At 44.6% G+C, this 16924-nt stretch overlaps 1 protein-coding gene across 1 annotated transcript in view; it reads right to left on the bottom strand.

Moving 5' to 3' along the window:
* Positions 1–1262: 1262 nt before the first annotated feature.
* RILP (Rab interacting lysosomal protein) overlaps positions 1263–16924 on the bottom strand; it is a 117463-nt gene continuing 101801 nt past the window's right edge. The window contains exon 8 of the mRNA XM_086955210.1: positions 1263–2771. Coding sequence (XP_086811336.1) covers positions 2645–2771 — 127 coding nt within the window. The 3' untranslated portion in view covers positions 1263–2644. The remainder of the gene's footprint in view (positions 2772–16924) is intronic.

Here is a 16924-nt window from a genome sequence, read left to right as displayed (position 1 = left end):
AAACAGAATTGCTGAGAGGGCCAAAAGGAACATTAAGGAAACAATTGAGTTGACAGTACAGTTTGGGTTGGATGTGAAGCAAACCGAGAATTGTGACCTACCACTTAAAACCTCATTCAGTGACTACAGTGTCTCCTTTCTAGTAGCTAAAAAGGAGAGCAACATTGTCCAAATTAGATATGTTATATTAAGGAGCGTTGTGTTCGGGATTAGTACATTTATCTGCCAATTGTACTTGAAAAGATGGGGCCACAGAAAGGATTTACCAAACTTTGTTAAGTTTAATTTTAAATGATTTTTAATAAAATGTTTAATAAGCTGAACCTCTGATTGGCAGATTACAATGTAGGGTGTGATGATGATCAGCTAATTTGTGATGGTCAGGGAGATACTTAGGTGCGTCACGCCTCAGGAGTGTCTCACCCACCAAATTACTTAAATGATTATTATATTAATTAGCAAAGTTTGTTCTAATTTAGCTTTTTTCTGACATCAATATGTCAAATTGAGATGTAAAATCTTTATTCAATATTGGGGCAGGGATGTATGATATGGGGTCAATTTTACTGCCGTATTCTGCTTGTGTTTGGTAATTGTGCTCGCGTATGCCTTTTTGCTTTGTCATTCCAGGATGCTGTATTGAAATGTTGTGGTGGCGCACGCTCTGTCTGGGCTGTGATGGACGAGAGATTTTCTGGAAGACAGTGGTGTGAGATCCTGGTCTTGTTGGCATGTGCGAGTCCAGTCAGTACGGGTTAAAAGGTAATGCAAACTCCTACATCATTCCGGTCATCATTTCTAACTTTACATGTTTGTCCACAGCTACTTGGAGGCCATTTTTCTCTACCTGCTTCACTAACACTCTTCCCCCAAAAGCTTTCAATCCCAATATATCTACCGCTCCTCAACTGGTTTTCAGGCCACACAATGTGCTCATCTTGCTCCCACTGATTTGGTCCCCACAGTGTGTGCACTCTGCTTCCCCAACTTCAACCCCCACTTTGTCCCCCCCACCCTGCTGCATATGCCTTCATGCTTCCAATGTGCCCCACCCCATGTCCTACAGACTACCAACCACAACATTATGTGGTGCTCCCTCTACCAAGGTCTTTCTCTCCTTATCCTGCTGCTCCTATCAGCTATAATTCATCATACCACACTCCACGCAACATCAGCCACCCTTGATTCTGCATCCACACATCGTTCATGGGCATTTGCTCCCCTGTTCCAGAACAATTATGAGGCTGAGAGAAACAACACACTATAGATTAATACTGTCTTTATTTACCCATAGAGTGACAGAAAGTAAAACATCTCGAAATAGACATTAGAATCCATGTCACAAAAATACATTTCTTAATTCTTCAATGAATAAAAAAATAGATTTCAATCTGTTTAGATTATTAAAATAGAAGATCTAGAACGGAAAAATGGCTCATTGACAATTTCACCAATAATTGTGTCAGTGCAGTAAGTGAATACAGACGGTGTTAGAGATTTAGGTGAGAGATGGTGAATGTTACCCATCGCTGATTAAAGATATCTGAAGCAAAACCTCTGTCCCACGATAGGCTTTGAATGTTACCCATCGCACAAGACTACTGGAGGAGGAGAAAGTAGGGTGCTCATCAGGCCAATCATATCAAGTGCCTGTCTTCACAGCTCAGTACCTGGAGAACCAGAATGAGGCTACTGATTGAAAACTTTACTCCGTCTGAGCATGTCTTATATGGGGGTAAGGGGGGCGGAGTGCCAATCATATCAAGTGCTGAAAAGGAAGTACGGGTCTTCACTGTTCAGGAACTGGAGAATGAGAATGAGGGTACTGATTGAAAACTTTACTCCTTCTGAGCAGTTCGAACCTGGTCCTCCCATACAAGAAATCGGGAAAATGTTCACATAGGCAATGTCAGCGGAGATGGTCCTCTCACCCAGAGGGAGGAGAGGGGCAGATGGCAAAGCTCCCGATATTGAAAGTGTGCGGGAGGAGACTGCTATGATACTGGGGAGGTGCAAAACACTAACACACCTCTCAAACAGGCAGAATATAGGAAGAGATTTATCTACTAACATGGGGAGAGTGCCAGAGGACAAAGTCCACCTGCACAGAGAGGGTGCCACAGGACAGTGCTCCTCCTACACCGCAATGGAGCCACAGGGCAGTGATGCTCACACACAGTGATTGAGTCACAGGGCAGTGCACACCCCGGAAAAGACATAGTGCGGAGTCTTGTACCCTTCATGCAACGAGATGGTGCCAGAGGACAATAGCCCTTGAACAGTGATGGAGGATAGCGCATCTCTCATACAGGGATTGTTGAGGAAACGTTTCTCCTGCAAGTCAAGGCCGTCTTGTACAAGGATAATGCCACGGGGCAATACTACTGCTGATCATATTTAGTGCTGTAGGCAACTCTACCAGCCTTCCCAGTACCAGCATAGTGTATGGAGGTTTTCTTCCTTCAAAAGTCACCACGTGAGTGGGGCAGACGCAACGAACAGAACTTGAGCCAAAGAGCCCTTTGCATTCGCAGCGAGACCCAGGCAGAGGAAGACAACACGAGCACACAGCTCAGGCATGCAAGGGGGTGTACAGCTGGTTATCCTGCTCGGGTGCTCTCTCCCAGTCCCTTCTTCCAGCTCCTTATTCTTCTGGCTGGGTCTCTACCCCTTCAGCCTGGTCCACTTCCTGTGCATCTATAAACTCCCAGACACTCGAAGCCGGCATGCTTGTGTCCTCTTTGCTGCTGCGTCGGTACCACTGTCCAAATCTGTCAAGAAAAATCAAAAGAGATGTAAGCATTTCACAGCTACATTCATTGCATCTGCAGAAGAGCACAAAATAGGCTGTTGGGTAACAACATCTGAACTATTACAGCCTACAGAGAAGGACTCTATTCTGCTAGTAAGCAAGCCTCCTGCTGCGATTCTCCAGGCCATATCAGGGCGTTTAGGCTACAGCACATAGGAAGGTGGAGCGAGTAATTCTGCATTCACACGGCTATGCCACCACCTTCTCGGAGCAGGACGGAGTTCTCAGCTGTCAGGGGCATCATTTCGATCCCTGTTATTGTTACATCGATGATCAAGGAAGGCATCCAGGTCAATGAAAATAGTATACATTTGATTTACACAATTCCTATTGCAATTTATTAGAAAGACAACATATTGGAGATTCAATTATACTGTTTGATTATCTTGACCATGAACTTATTTTCTTTTTGTAAGCATGAATGGTTCGATATGGATTCCAAATAGTGAGAGGGGCGAGAATTCACCTTCATGTTACTACTGGCACTCTAGAAAGACTCCAACATCCTTACCAATGACGCCCCTGGACTGCGGAGAGTGCGGTGGGAGACAAAGAAAACTAGCAGCCATGATGGATATGGCAGCCCAGTAAAGCCAGGTGCAGAACACAAGAGGTCTACTGGCCTTCTGCTCATCTGGGGACAGAGATCACAGCCATTTTCAAGGACAGTGCTGGGCCTCTTGGTCATGCTTACACCTTCATGGATCACTGGCACAACTCCAATCCCAAGCTCTGTCCTGCGTTTTTTGCTGTTACGGAGCAGCAACTACAAGTGAAAATTGCCAGGAGCATGGTGGTTCAAGAGCAGACCGCTGACCGACAGCAAGCCTCCGACAGCTCAATCACGTACAGGACACACCAACACAACACTCCTGATATAATGGAGGCACACATATCTGATCCGCAGCATAACCATGACAAGATCCTGGAGGCAATTGCGACCAGCATTGGTGACCAGGGTAGACAAGATGGTTATAGATGTGGGTATCCTCCAGGATAACTACTGCCGAATCTAAGAGAGTGAAACAAATTGAAATGAAACGAGGAAGCCCTGGGAGAGGCAAGTCCCACTACCAACAAGCTACAGAGACAAGTGGACAAACTGACAAAGGATGGGCGTCCTCGAACACAGGGGTGAAGTTTTGGCAGGTCAAAGCAGGGACATTAATATCAGTGCGATAGGACTGCTGGAGAAGAGTCAAAGGATCCAAAATGGGACCATATGACAGAAGTGCCCTGGCGGTGCAAAGGGTGTTTGTGCCTGCTTTGTGCAACCCCGGGGCACTTTGGTATTACAGAGGGGCCCATAGATACTTGTTCGGCTCCTTCTGTCTTACAGATAGCACTGGTGCAACAAGTGCGCCAGCGCTATCTCAAGAGGGCATGCCCTTATTTGCATGGGATTGTGGCACCATGCAAATGAGGGAATCTCTTTATCTCTGTGCCTGCACCGTATTATGGACGTGGGCGCAGAGGTAAAGACGGTGTCAGGAGGCATACCGACAGTGTGCCAATAAAAGGTGGTACACGGTCAGTGTGCCCCTTGATGGCAGTCCTCTGGAGGGAGTCAAGGACACCCAGACATCCCCTTGCAGGTGGGTACAGTCTTTCCACGCCACCCGCCTACAAGGGGATCTCTCTTCCCTCTTTAAAGTGCAGGCGGGTGTCGGCTGCACAGTGAAACGTTTCATTTGAATGAGCTGCCTTCAGGGCAGCATGAGTTTACGTCACCATGGGGACAGGGCATTCAACCTAAGAGGGCGCACTTTCCCTGTTTGCCCACAGCGCACCTGTTTGAAGGTGCTCCATGGCGGAAACAGGGAAAGTGCGCTCTATATGTAATAGGCCCAGGGTGTTTTACCTAGAGGGGTGCCAGTCTACTGAGATAGCTCCACAGAGCCTGTTCAAACTATGCCCAGGAAAATGCCTCCAGGGTACCAGCAAGGCACCTGCCGCTGGAGCACAGCTGAGACCCATACTTGCCTGCATGCTTCACTACCGAAATAGGGACTGTATTCTGCAATGGACCAGAGCAAATAGACAGATCAATATTGACAGCAACTCTTTCAGTAGTTCCAGATCACACTGCAGCAGTTCAGCACATAAGAGCTTTGTTCTTGGAGGTTAAGAGAGGCCTCCAGGGGCAGAGCTAAGGTACCGATTGTTATTCGAAGCCTGACTGAAGGTGATGCCAGACTGGCAGTCAGTATTCTTTAAAGAGCCCGCTGACGTGTGTGACTGGCTGAAGACAGACATGGTGGTATATGACGGCACCACCTGGCAACGACGATTGCCACCAAAGAGGAGACAACCCAACAAGAAAGGTGTTAGATGGCCCATTATATCACAGGCTAAGCAAGAAACTGCTCCAGCAGTTGAAACTCCTAATACATTTAAGGCATCCTTAGGGCAAGACCTTAGAGGAAACAAAAGAGATTCACCCCGGGGAAGTGCGAACTCCGACACCTTACTGGAAGATGGTCAGTCGAGGCCAAGACTGATACCTAAGGACTCAAATGATCTCAGACACCCCTCATCGCCCAGACCTTCATAGATGAAGTGAACACTAACAATTAGGTAATCTGGGTAAAACATTTAGGGGGGAGGAGGGGTAGGAGTCAGATGGCCCTTGTGGAACAAGAATAATAGGCCACAGAAGTGAGGTACTGGTAATCTGACTATCGCGGTGGTGGTGAAGGGCATACGAAGGTGTAAAGAAATATTTTTTGTATAGTGCTGGTTTTTCGACGTAAGAGTGCACTGAGGACCACTTCCATAGGAATCCATTGCAAAGGGGATAAAGTGCCTGGAACTGCCTAAAGAGTGCCTGACCTATAAAGGCAACTGATTCCGAGGACCTTGCTGTTACCCTTCACTGGCCCTCCACTGGAGTTGGTCACCTAAAGTGACTAAGTGACCACAAAACAACTACCCCAACTTTTTGGTGAAAACATTTCCAAGTGCCAAATTTGTTGAATATGCCAATGCTGGTTTGTGGTGGAGTGAAATGCTCTGATTTACTATACCTATATCTCCAGAACCCTCCAGTGGATCTTTTTCATTGTGGCGTCTCAAAATAGTCTATTTTTATAAATTGGTGTCAGTTTTCTTTGGTGTCTTGTCAGTTTCTTCAATTGTTTTGGTGCCATTTAAATGCTTTGCATTTGTTCCTTTCCGTACGCCTTGCTGCTCAGAGCCATAGCCACCCATGGTTGGGCTGAAGGCTTGACATTCCAAACCAAGGGTCCTATAGGGGTTGGTAAGACTTATTACATGGGTAGGGTGCACAACCACACCATACAACACATCCCATTTCCTCACAGAGGGGAAGCAACAGAATCTGGTGCACCTCCCAAGAACTCCCTTGGCTGTGCGTGACATGGGAGAAAAACTTAGCCATCAGATACGTTAACTGCGATCTGAACTGGGAAATATGACTTGTGTAATGTTTAACTGTGATTGCCCAGTTGTACTGCTTAAGTTGCAAACACACTAGTACAGTTCTATAAGAGGAGGGAACCACATGGTGCCTAACCAGGTCCCTTACGAGATGAGATAACCCTAGGATCGAGTGGAAGGCTCCCCTTCGGAGTAGTTTAAACCCATGATGAATCGCCTTAATAACTATACTCGCACTTGGAATGTGAGAGCTGAGGGATCAATGAGTAAGATTCAAAATACTGGCATACTTGAAACGTAGAGGAGTACATGTCACATTCCTCCAGAAGACACATCTGAGGAGCTAGGAAATGGTGAAGTTAAGGAGACGATGGGTCTATGCCACAGGCTTTTAATCATATCTTACAGGTGCCTTAATCTGGATAAGCCCTGGAGTGCCGTTTCAAGACTTCTTATGCCCAAATTGATGGGGAAAATAGATATGTGATGCTGCTTGTAGGGAAGGCTGGATGGTGTAGAACTGATTATTGGCATAATTAATGCACCTAACAAAGAACAGGCAATGTTTGCCAACTATTGCCCCAACCCTGATACATGCTCTAATTATTTTGTGTGACATCAACTGTGTCTTAAATGTTGACATAGATCACCCCACCCTGCAATTGGCAAACACCCTTGTAGTTAAAATGGCACAGGAGTTTGTAAGACGGTCTGGAAATTGGGGCCGGTTAGAAATATTGAGGCAGAGGAGTGGGATAATTCGAGAATACTTCTTGTATTCCCCCTATTCACGAGCTGCATGTTGGATTAGACAGGATGCTATGCTCTAGCAGACTCAGTGATGTGATCATACACATGGAATATCTTGGGAGGCACGTTGTTGGATCATAAACCCTTTGACAGAACTGCAGTGGCAAGTCAAACAACTCCTATTCCAACTTGGAAGCTTCAGGGTACTTTTCTTGACGACCAAGAATTCAGAGGCCACCGTAACAGACATAACTACAGAATATTTTCAAGAAAATCACAACACAGACTACCATGTCTTAGCTGAATGGGAGGCCTTTAAGATTTTAGTGCAGGGAAACTGCATGAGTCAGATAACAGGAGTTAGAAAAGCCCTGGAAGGGGACCTATCAGCAATGGACAGAAGTATTCATGATTTGGAAGCAAAATATGCAGTAAACCCTTTCATAAAACTCAGGTCATTAGAAGAGAAAGAAAAGTACGCCACCACTCTGGAGCAGCTATGCTATCTGAGAATACATCACTAAAAACATGCTGAGAGGGGTAAGACAAATACAAAAACAACAGTTGATGGAAAGAATGCAGAACAATGTCATATACTCACCCCAGTACAGAGATCTGGGCCTAAATCCATCGTTTTTTGCTCACCATGCCATTCCAGTTTGGACCCAGCCATAAGCAAATCAGTCTTGACCCTGTGCCCCAGGGGAACAGCCCAGCCCAAACTGCCAAGCCAGGTCCTCCCTGGACTGGAAACAAGCATCCTAGGACCGGTTTCGGGCTTTAAACCCTCATCAGCCAGGATAGCTTGATTATTTGACGAGTTGATACAATGTGAAGTCAGCGGAACCCCAATAACACAGATACAGAACTCCAATGGGGCACTGGTGCACACTCAACAAGAAATTAATGAAGCCCTACAAAGAACTGTACAGAAATCAAACACATGCCCCTAGTGCAACACAGGCTTATCTTGACTGAGCCAATCTGTATGGCAGCTTTCTGAGGAAGTGGGAGAGATGTGGGAGGACCACCAAAGGAGAGGAAATAAAGTCAGCACATAAGGGCTTGATGAGGGGGAAAAACGGTTGGAACCGGCAGGTCACCAGTATTATTGTGTCCGACATATGTTAATTTATTTGCATTTTGCGGAGATTTATGCAGGTGCATTAGTGAAGTGCACATTGCCTGCTACCACCCCAGATGCCCTGTACTGACATCATGGAACTGGCCTCATATAGACCAGTATCCATATTAAATTTGGACCACACAATCCTAGCCGGCCAGATATACCCTCTACCTCTCGTTTTGAACCATAGTGCTAAAAATAGGTTAATCCCTAAGCACGACATATCTCTTAATATTAGGAGGCTGGTTGTGATTTTAGAAGAGAATCCAAAAGCACAGTATCAGGAGGCCATAATCCTCTTGATAGACTTAGAAAAAGCATTTGAAACAAGACACTGAGGCCATCGGCGGGCGCTTATGAGTCGCATGAATATGGTGAAATTTCATTAGAGTGGGGGGATGCAAGAGTGGTATCCCATTGAGTGATGTAGTGCACATTATCTCACTATATGCAGCCAATATCCTATTGTATCTCCTGATCCTACTTTGGGGATGGACCAGAGTATAAGGCGTTTAGATGAGCTTGGGAGGACAGAAGGTCTTAAAATGAACTGGGCGAAAACTTGTGCATTTCTGGTGTCTGTAACCATGACAACAACCAGATATAGTATTGTTTGGGGATAAACTTGGAGCTTCATGTGCTCCAATAACTGGGAGTTCTGATTTACCACAGTGAGAAGGCCATCTGAAAGTGGAACCTGTGTAGTCCTCGAGATTGTGAAAGGGAATTGTGCAATTCTGGAGCACAATTAAATTACCTATAATGGCTAGGCTAATGTCTAAATTGTTACAATTTATTTATTTTTTATTTAGAGTGTTTTATAAAGCACACACTACCCATGGGTGTCCAACCGCTGTACTTAGGGTTAAAAGAGCAAGATGAAATGTATTGACAGATAAATCTAAGTAAATGGTCACAATGGGCTGTTGCAACATATAGCACAATTATACAACAGTCAGTCCATTAATATTCCATTAGTCTTCAATGTTCTAGTAACTTCGTGGTGGATATCTGCTGCTGCTCTGCAACTCTTAGGATCCAGGTACCCCGAGGAGCAGAGTTTGAAGGATCTCCTGTAAACGACGTGTCTATGATCCATCTAAAAGTTGCTGTCCTTGATAGAATCCTTGTGTTCTAGGACTCCTAAGACTATGCAAGGAATCTATTCATTAGTATAATTTTTACCTCTTTTTTGAACAAGAGGGTCGATGGGTTAGAGCGTATCTTGGGTGGTAAGGAGTTCCAGATCCTTGGTGCTGCCCCGGAGAAGGATCATGTGTAAGATTTTTGTTTTCGGAATCTAGGAGGTTCAAGCCTGAGAGAGTTAGCACTTCTTAGGTAGCAGCTGCCACCGGAGATTCAAATCTTTTCTGCCAGGTTACTTGGTTCTCTGAAATGTAATGCTTTGTGTGTGAGGCAGGCAATTTTCAGTTGAGTTCTTGCCTCAAGGGGAAGCCAGTTTAGATACCTAAGCGATATGGTGATGTGGTTGAAGCATCTAGTTCCTGTTACCAGTAGCTGCCGCATTAAGAGTTGTTTTGATTGGAGCCGTTCTCGCTTTGGGTAGCCCTGACAGGGTCGCCAAGCTGTATTCTAGTCTGGAGACCACAAGTGTTTGTACTGCTTGTTTGAAGTCCAAAGGTGGTAGAAAGGGTTTCAATCTCTTCAGTGTTCGGAGTTGGAATGTCACACTGCGTGTGGTCGCACTGATGTGAACTTTCATATTTAGATTCTTGTCCACTGTTATTCCAAGGGATTTCGTGGAGTCAATGATGGTAGGTTTGCAATTGAGTGCGTCTAGGTGCTTGTGCCAATGTTGGATGTGTAGGGAGCTGTTTCGAGGGGAGAAAAGAAGGAATTCGGTTTTCAGAGAGTTCAGCTTGAGGTTGTTTTGAGAGAGCCAGGACTGGGTTTGGACTAATGTGTTGTTTAGTTGAATGACGTTGTCTGGGGAGGATATCTTTAAGTATAGTTGTGTGTCGTCTGCGTACATGTGGTATGCAATGTTCGATTGGTTGAGGATTTCAGTCAGTGGTTCCATATATACGTTAAAGAGTGTGGGGGAGATGGTCGACCCTTGGGGGGACTCCACACCTCATTGGTGAGGAGTCAGACAGTGAGTTGCCAAGTTTGATGCGTTGTGAGCGATTCTGTAGGAAGGAAGCAAAACAAGCAAGCACTTTCCCAGATAGCCCCATTCTTTTTTTAATACTTATAGTAGGGTGTTGTGGTTGACCGTGTCAAATGCCGATGAGAGGTCTAGGACGATGAGTAAGCACGAGTTGTTGTCTAATATCTTCAGGGTGTCATCCATTATATGGACAATGGCCGATTCAGAGCGGTGTCCTGATCTAAATCTGGATTGAAATTTTCTAAGTAGATTGAAATGGTCAATGTGCTGGCTTAGTTGGTTGTGCACACATTTTCACAGCAATTTTGCTAGAAAGGGGATATTTGACAACGGCCGAAAGTTGCTAAGGATTGTAGGGTCAGCACCCACTTTTTTCAAGAGGGGTGTCACTTGACCAGTCTTCAGGCATTCTGGATCCTGCCTTGTTTTTAGTGATGAGTGAACAATCTGTTAGTATACTTGAGAAGATATGACTTAGTTCCTTTAGTGTTGTGGAGGGGATGGGATCATTGAAATGTGAGGTTGGTTTCATAGATAGTAAGACCTTGAGGACCTCGTCCTCTGTTAGTGTTTGAACTCGCTCCATGTGGCTTGATTTTTGGTCTTGTAAGGGTGGTTCATCCCTTGTTCCATCATCTGGCATGTAGGGTCATTGATGGGATAGTGATCATTGACTATATTATCTTGTGAACCGTGATTGATGGTTGCAATTTCCTTTTTCGATTGCCTCATTTTTCAACTAAAAGATCTTAGCAAACGCTTTACTTTTTTCCACTGAGTTATTACTAAGCTTAATAACATTGTGCACCCCCCGTTTGTTGCTTGACTGTTTCAAACAGTCATTTTGGACGAATTGTTTTTTTTACAATGACCAACAGTATTGTATTTTACTAGCTTCCCAATTTAGGTCCCATTGAATTGATTCAAGGTATTGAACATGCTGCTCCGGAAGTTAATCTGAGACAAGACAGGCTGAGTATCTTTTTGCAAACTGCAGTATCGACCAGGCAAAAGGACATGGGAGCTCTCTATTACAAGCTACATTTTCTTGCTGCAGAACTGCAATGGAGAGCTAGATGACTTGAGAAGAAATAGCAGTGGCGGCTCCTCCACTAAGTTGGAGGAGCGTCACCCCACTGCTTTTAAGCAGAGTCACTAAAGGAAAAAAAAATTATAAATCCAAGTTATTACCATTTTATTTTTTCCTTGTTGCAGCAGCTTTGTGTGCAGGACGGGGGGAGCTGCTCTGCTGATAGGGGAGGGGAGGAGTGGTTTGCACTCCCTAAAGTGGGCTTAAATGTTTGGCCGGCTCTCTGGGCCCGGCCAAACATTTATGTGCACTTTGTATGTTCTCCATGCAGGCTGCATTGAGAACATGCCCAGCCTCCCATTCGGTGTCTGAGTGCCGACCCACGGCGCTCAGACCAATCACAACGCTGCTTTGCAGCATTGTGATTGGATATCGGGCGGCTGGGAGCCGGGTGCATCTTGCTTCCTGCCTTGGAAGCGGGGAAGAGGACGGAGAGAAGGTGGCGGGCGGCAGCAGCCGACAAGTAATTTTTTTCTTTTTATTTCATTCCCTCCCCCATACCCTTGCGACCCGCCGCCACCGCCTTCAAATACCAGCCACCACTGAGAAATAGTGATAGTGAACAAGTGGGAGCATTAGTCCTAATGCTGGTAGGGTCCTCGAACTGCCCTGCAATTAAAACTAGGCTTCTCTGAACAGCCCTACAATGTTGGAAGATAGATATATGACTTAACCTTACTCTTTATTGACCTTCTAACCATCAGGCTGGAGCGGTGGTATTTTATAGCCAGCAGAACGAGGTAACGGACAGACCCTGCTATACTTAACTAAGTGGATACTGCGAATCTGGGATTTCCTTGACTGAGGAAGGAGTGGTGGTGCAATCAATATGGAAGATCTAAGGATCAGGCTAGGGTAGCAAAACATGCATAAGGTGTTGCAGGTTCTCCTCACGTTTGGAAGTGAACGCAGACATATCTTAGCTCTACAAAATCCTCCTGACACTGACTAAATGTAGACTAACAAGCCTAACAGGCTGGGTAGGGAGGGATCTGAGAGACATTGAATAGGCAATCATAATGGAATACTCCAATAAGATTTTCAGGAACCTTAGATTCAAAAACACTCAAATTAATTTTCTTGCACACCTCCTTCCTAACGCAACCTACACGGAATACTATAGAAGGAGCCAAAGAAAATAGGTGTAGTAGATTTGAGCTAGTAGATTTCGACTTTCTTACAGCCTGTATGTGAAGAACATAAAATAAAACTGCACACATCTGAATAGCTTTTAGGTATTATTACTGGGTCTACACAGTCGTCCAAATGCCAATAATTCACAAATAAATTCCTAGACCTTGTATTGGTATTGGCTAAAACAGCCATTGTGATGCACTGGCACGAATGCAAAAGCCAAGCCATAGTAGATGAAAAGGTGAGGCGGTGAAGAGAGCGAAAGTGGATTTAGCATGGAACTGCATGGAGGAGAGGGAAAGGAAGTGGCAGGAACCCTATTGCAAATCAGTGGGAGTAAATAATAAATGTTTTAAGAACCCCATGTTTGAGCTTCTGTGAAGGGGTGTGAAGAGAACCTGGGCTCCGTGCATGATGGAAAACTCCAACACCAATACAACCCACTAGGAGAATTAGACGGGTGGCCAGCTGACCAAGCCAGGGTTAAAAATGATTTGAGAGCTTTGAATATGTTGATCCTTCGGGGACTGTAAAGCTGAATTGGTATACAGCGTTGCTGAGTTCGCAGTTTGGAAGATATGGTCAATATGTTTTATACGCATGGGAATGAAATAAGATGCCTGATAATTCTGCTGAATCAACACAGAACATATCCGAACTAGAGTGAACTCAAAGGTGTCTAACAGAGATGCATAATTGATATATGTATGTGATTTTTTAATAATCTAACAAAATAATAAAACCGAATAGGACACCCATCGCCAATGCCCACTTTCAAAAGGCAATTTGGGTGATTTATAAGTAATGCTGGACAACTTTACGTGGCAAGTACATATGTATGCCCCAAAAAGAGCTAGAACCTTCTGGTTTGGAGTATGGATCTCAGAAAAACATAACAGTTCTATAGTTTGTGCCCGTTCATTTCTTTTACAATGACAGACATTTGTATGACAAAGGCAGCAGCCTTTGATCAGTTGAAGACCTGGCAAGAGGTAACCCCTGCCTTCACTCACCGATGAAAAGCCATGCTTATGAAATCACGGACATTTACCATTCTACCCAAACTAACCACACACAATTCGCCCCTTGACATGCGATACACTTAATACAGTGCTACGACTGGGCAGTGATCTTTAGTAAAAGTTATCACCTTTCGTCATACCCTGAGTCAGACCCTCATTAGCTCCTATGTTACGTTATATGTATCTGTAAAGTGCGCTCTCTCTCCCCGAGGGTACCCTGGCGCTGAGCAGGTGTGTGCCTCACCCTGCCTTTGGTAGGTTGGTTAATTGAAAAGCCAAGTCTTCAGCTTCTTGTGGATTTCAAGAAGAGTGGAGGGGACTCTGATGTGGAGTTGGAGGTCGTTTCACACTTTAGGAGCTATGTAGGAAAATGCTCTGCTTATATCAGAAAGCTAAAAAACATGGTTATCTGGATGCTTTGGTTCTCAACAACATCCTGTATCCCTATTCACTGCATTGAATCTGCATCTCTGAGGTAAGTAGAAACATTGTCTTTAACAAGAACATAAATAGAAACATACACTGTATTACACAAATAACAGTATAAGATACCATCTTAATTGAGATGATGCTAAAACCATTCTCTGAGGAAAGTGGTTTATTATATGGTGTGCTTGAACGACTTCACTGAGCAATACACTCACAGACCCATCTTGGATCCGGTCAGGTTGGTTTGCTAGACCTTAGCTCAACTCAAAGTAGCTGTGGCTTCAAGCAGTCATGCTTTGTCAAAGGAACAAGTGCAAAGCATTTAGAAGTACCAAACAGTGGAATAAGAAAGAAACACGACATATAGGAAATCCAACACGAAATTTAAAAAAAAACAGATTTTTTTAAGAATTTTTGGACACCAAAAATAGCTAAATCCAATTGAGGGTTCCAGAGATATAAACTATTAAGAACATTGTAACTCGCTGCTTTTGACCCGAATCGCAAATAAACATTGGCAACTACCACGGTTAGCAGTCAATTGGAAAACTTTGTAAACTTGTTATTCTGAGGGGCCCTAATCTAGCAGTGAGCAAGTCACAGGGGCCAATAAGGCTTGGTAGGACAGTTAACCTACAGTCAACGCAGCTTCCAGTCCAGTTCCAGGCTCTATGTGCAAACCACCATAGACATCAATGAAGTGGCCCGATGCAAGGGATATATATACACAGGATGCTGAAGCATGCGGAGAATATACATCTAGTGATAGGGGTCTTCCTGGGGCCACGCCTCAGTCCACGAACATGGTTTGGTGACTTTGGCCACAGACGCCAGTGTCCCTTGAAGTCCAGACAACAGCCAGTTGCAACTGATTTATGGTTACAGCAAAACCAGTGGTTCCTTTAACTGAGGATAGAGTTAGTCATAGGTAAACAAACTGAAACGCTCCCGAGTCCAGAAGACTTGGTTCCAACTTTTGCACGTTGAGACTTTGTCTACCAGGCTGTGCTTTAGCAGTCAGTGACTATCACGCAATTGTGGCTACCAACTTGCCAAGGCAGGCTTCTTCAGCTTCTGTGGGCAAGGTGCTGTAACAGGAAATCAGACAACTGACTCTTGGAGTCACGTCTTCTCTATGGAGCTCGGGATGACTTTCTCGAGCAGGGCTCCACAGGCACAGCCCTCTTGTTGCTAGCCCAAGGATCAGCAGGTGCAGTCCTGTCATCAGTGCAACCTCTTTGCTTGGTCCAGGGAACAGCAGGGTAGCCCTTCTTCAGTCCTCTCTCCAGTGCAGAAGTGATATGAGGTCTGGGTGCCAGCGGTGCCACTTCTATGCCCACAGCTTGCCCTCAGGGGATGCAGGGACTACTAGCCAATTGGCTATCAGGTCCCCTCCTGCCTGATGACTTCTACCTGAAAAATGTGGCAACTAGGTATCGCAAATCGCAATATTCTGCCAACTCTCAAGATGGCAGAACCCTTCGCTAGTGTGTGGAGCTTGGTAGCCCACCCTGTAGGTGTCGCTACTTGAGGGCCAAGGAAAAAACGGATTGGCAACTGTTTTCCCCTCTGTCTCACATGTGTTTGTCTACCATTGGTCCTTCAAAGGTGGCTTCTCCTTTGAAGCTCGCTTTTTGGGCTCACACCCCATTTAGCCTTCCTGCAGAGGAGAGGTAACACCTCTTCCAAAAACAGGCCCTTTGTGTTCCTTTTTGAGAATTTTTACACTCAGAGAGCATTGGCATGGAGGTCTGTTTATCAGGCTTCAGGGAACTCAGAGTCAAAAACCCAGCAGCATCAGTCCAAAACCTTGGGGGTTATCGTGCAAAAACAGACATTTCCTTACACTCACTTTTAAATTAAATTTAAGTAAGTCACTAAGGAACTGCACCCCTTCGATATCACATGCCTGATGGGGGGGGGAATACATTGTGTAGTGTGTGATAACGTTTCCCGAACTGTGGGTCACGACAAAGATGCCTTATATATGTTATTTTTTATGTAATTTTTAAAGCGGGTCTTATATTGCATAATAAATTATGTCCCCGCCTCATGTCCATTAAAGCTGGGAAGCCCACAAAAATGTGTGGTTTTAAAAACTGGGTCACAGTTTGAAATGGTTTGGGAAGCACTACTCTAGTAACCTCGTAACTTGAATCCCCTTCGAAACAGCTGCCACTTTCACTACAAGGAATCACACACCATCAGTACTTGGCCATGTGCTAAGTGCTGTGCAACACACAAATTCACTATAATAAATGCTCGGGGTTTTGGGCAACTTAATGCAAAAGTCCGCAGAATTTTTCTAGCTATTTCACAAGTGTCCTTTTCACTCCACCTGACTAAGGTTTGTCACCTCTTTGCTTTCCTAAGGGTCTTACTTCGTAGATATGCCTTGTGAACCTTTAATGCGGCACTGAGTGGTCTGTAAATACAAAAAGCATTGACAATGCCATTAGGTCTCACCTATGCGAGCTCTTTTGGCTTCTTCAAATTTTTTTGCCGTGTGTCAGCTTAGCAACATGGCTGAGAGTAAAGAAAATAAAAGCACTATGATGCGGTCAACCCAGTTTGTGTTGGAGCTTTTATTTTTACTTTCAGCCATGTTGCACAGAGTTCACACTGAAACATTGGAAAAGCAAAAGAGCAATAGCTCTCACCTTTTTTCTTGTGTGGTGTGACGGAAGGGGCAATCTACAATGCAGCAGGGCACCACAGCATTGGTAAAATACATTTTTTAAAAGTATTAAAAAAAAACAGAACGATAAGAAGCGGTCAGAGCTTGTTGCGTCATAGTGCTTTTTTCTTACTTTATTTTAGACCACCACAAGGATTTATGTAACTATTCTGGTTAGGTCCAGTACAGGTTTCAGTAATTTAAAACTGGGCCTTGTTGCTATGGCAGAGCAAGTATGCTTAACTTAAGAAAATGAGTAAAGAATTTAGATGCTCCAAAACTGTTAAAATTCGAAAATACAACGAGAATCCCTTTTAAAGTTTTAAAATAAAATAGCACAAGAAAGCATAAAGC

The sequence above is a fragment of the Lissotriton vulgaris genome, chromosome 2_1 (assembly GCF_964263255.1).
Source record: "Lissotriton vulgaris chromosome 2_1, aLisVul1.2, whole genome shotgun sequence".
NCBI lineage: Eukaryota > Metazoa > Chordata > Amphibia > Caudata > Salamandridae > Lissotriton > Lissotriton vulgaris.
This window is presented reverse-complemented; position numbering and strand designations above follow the sequence as displayed.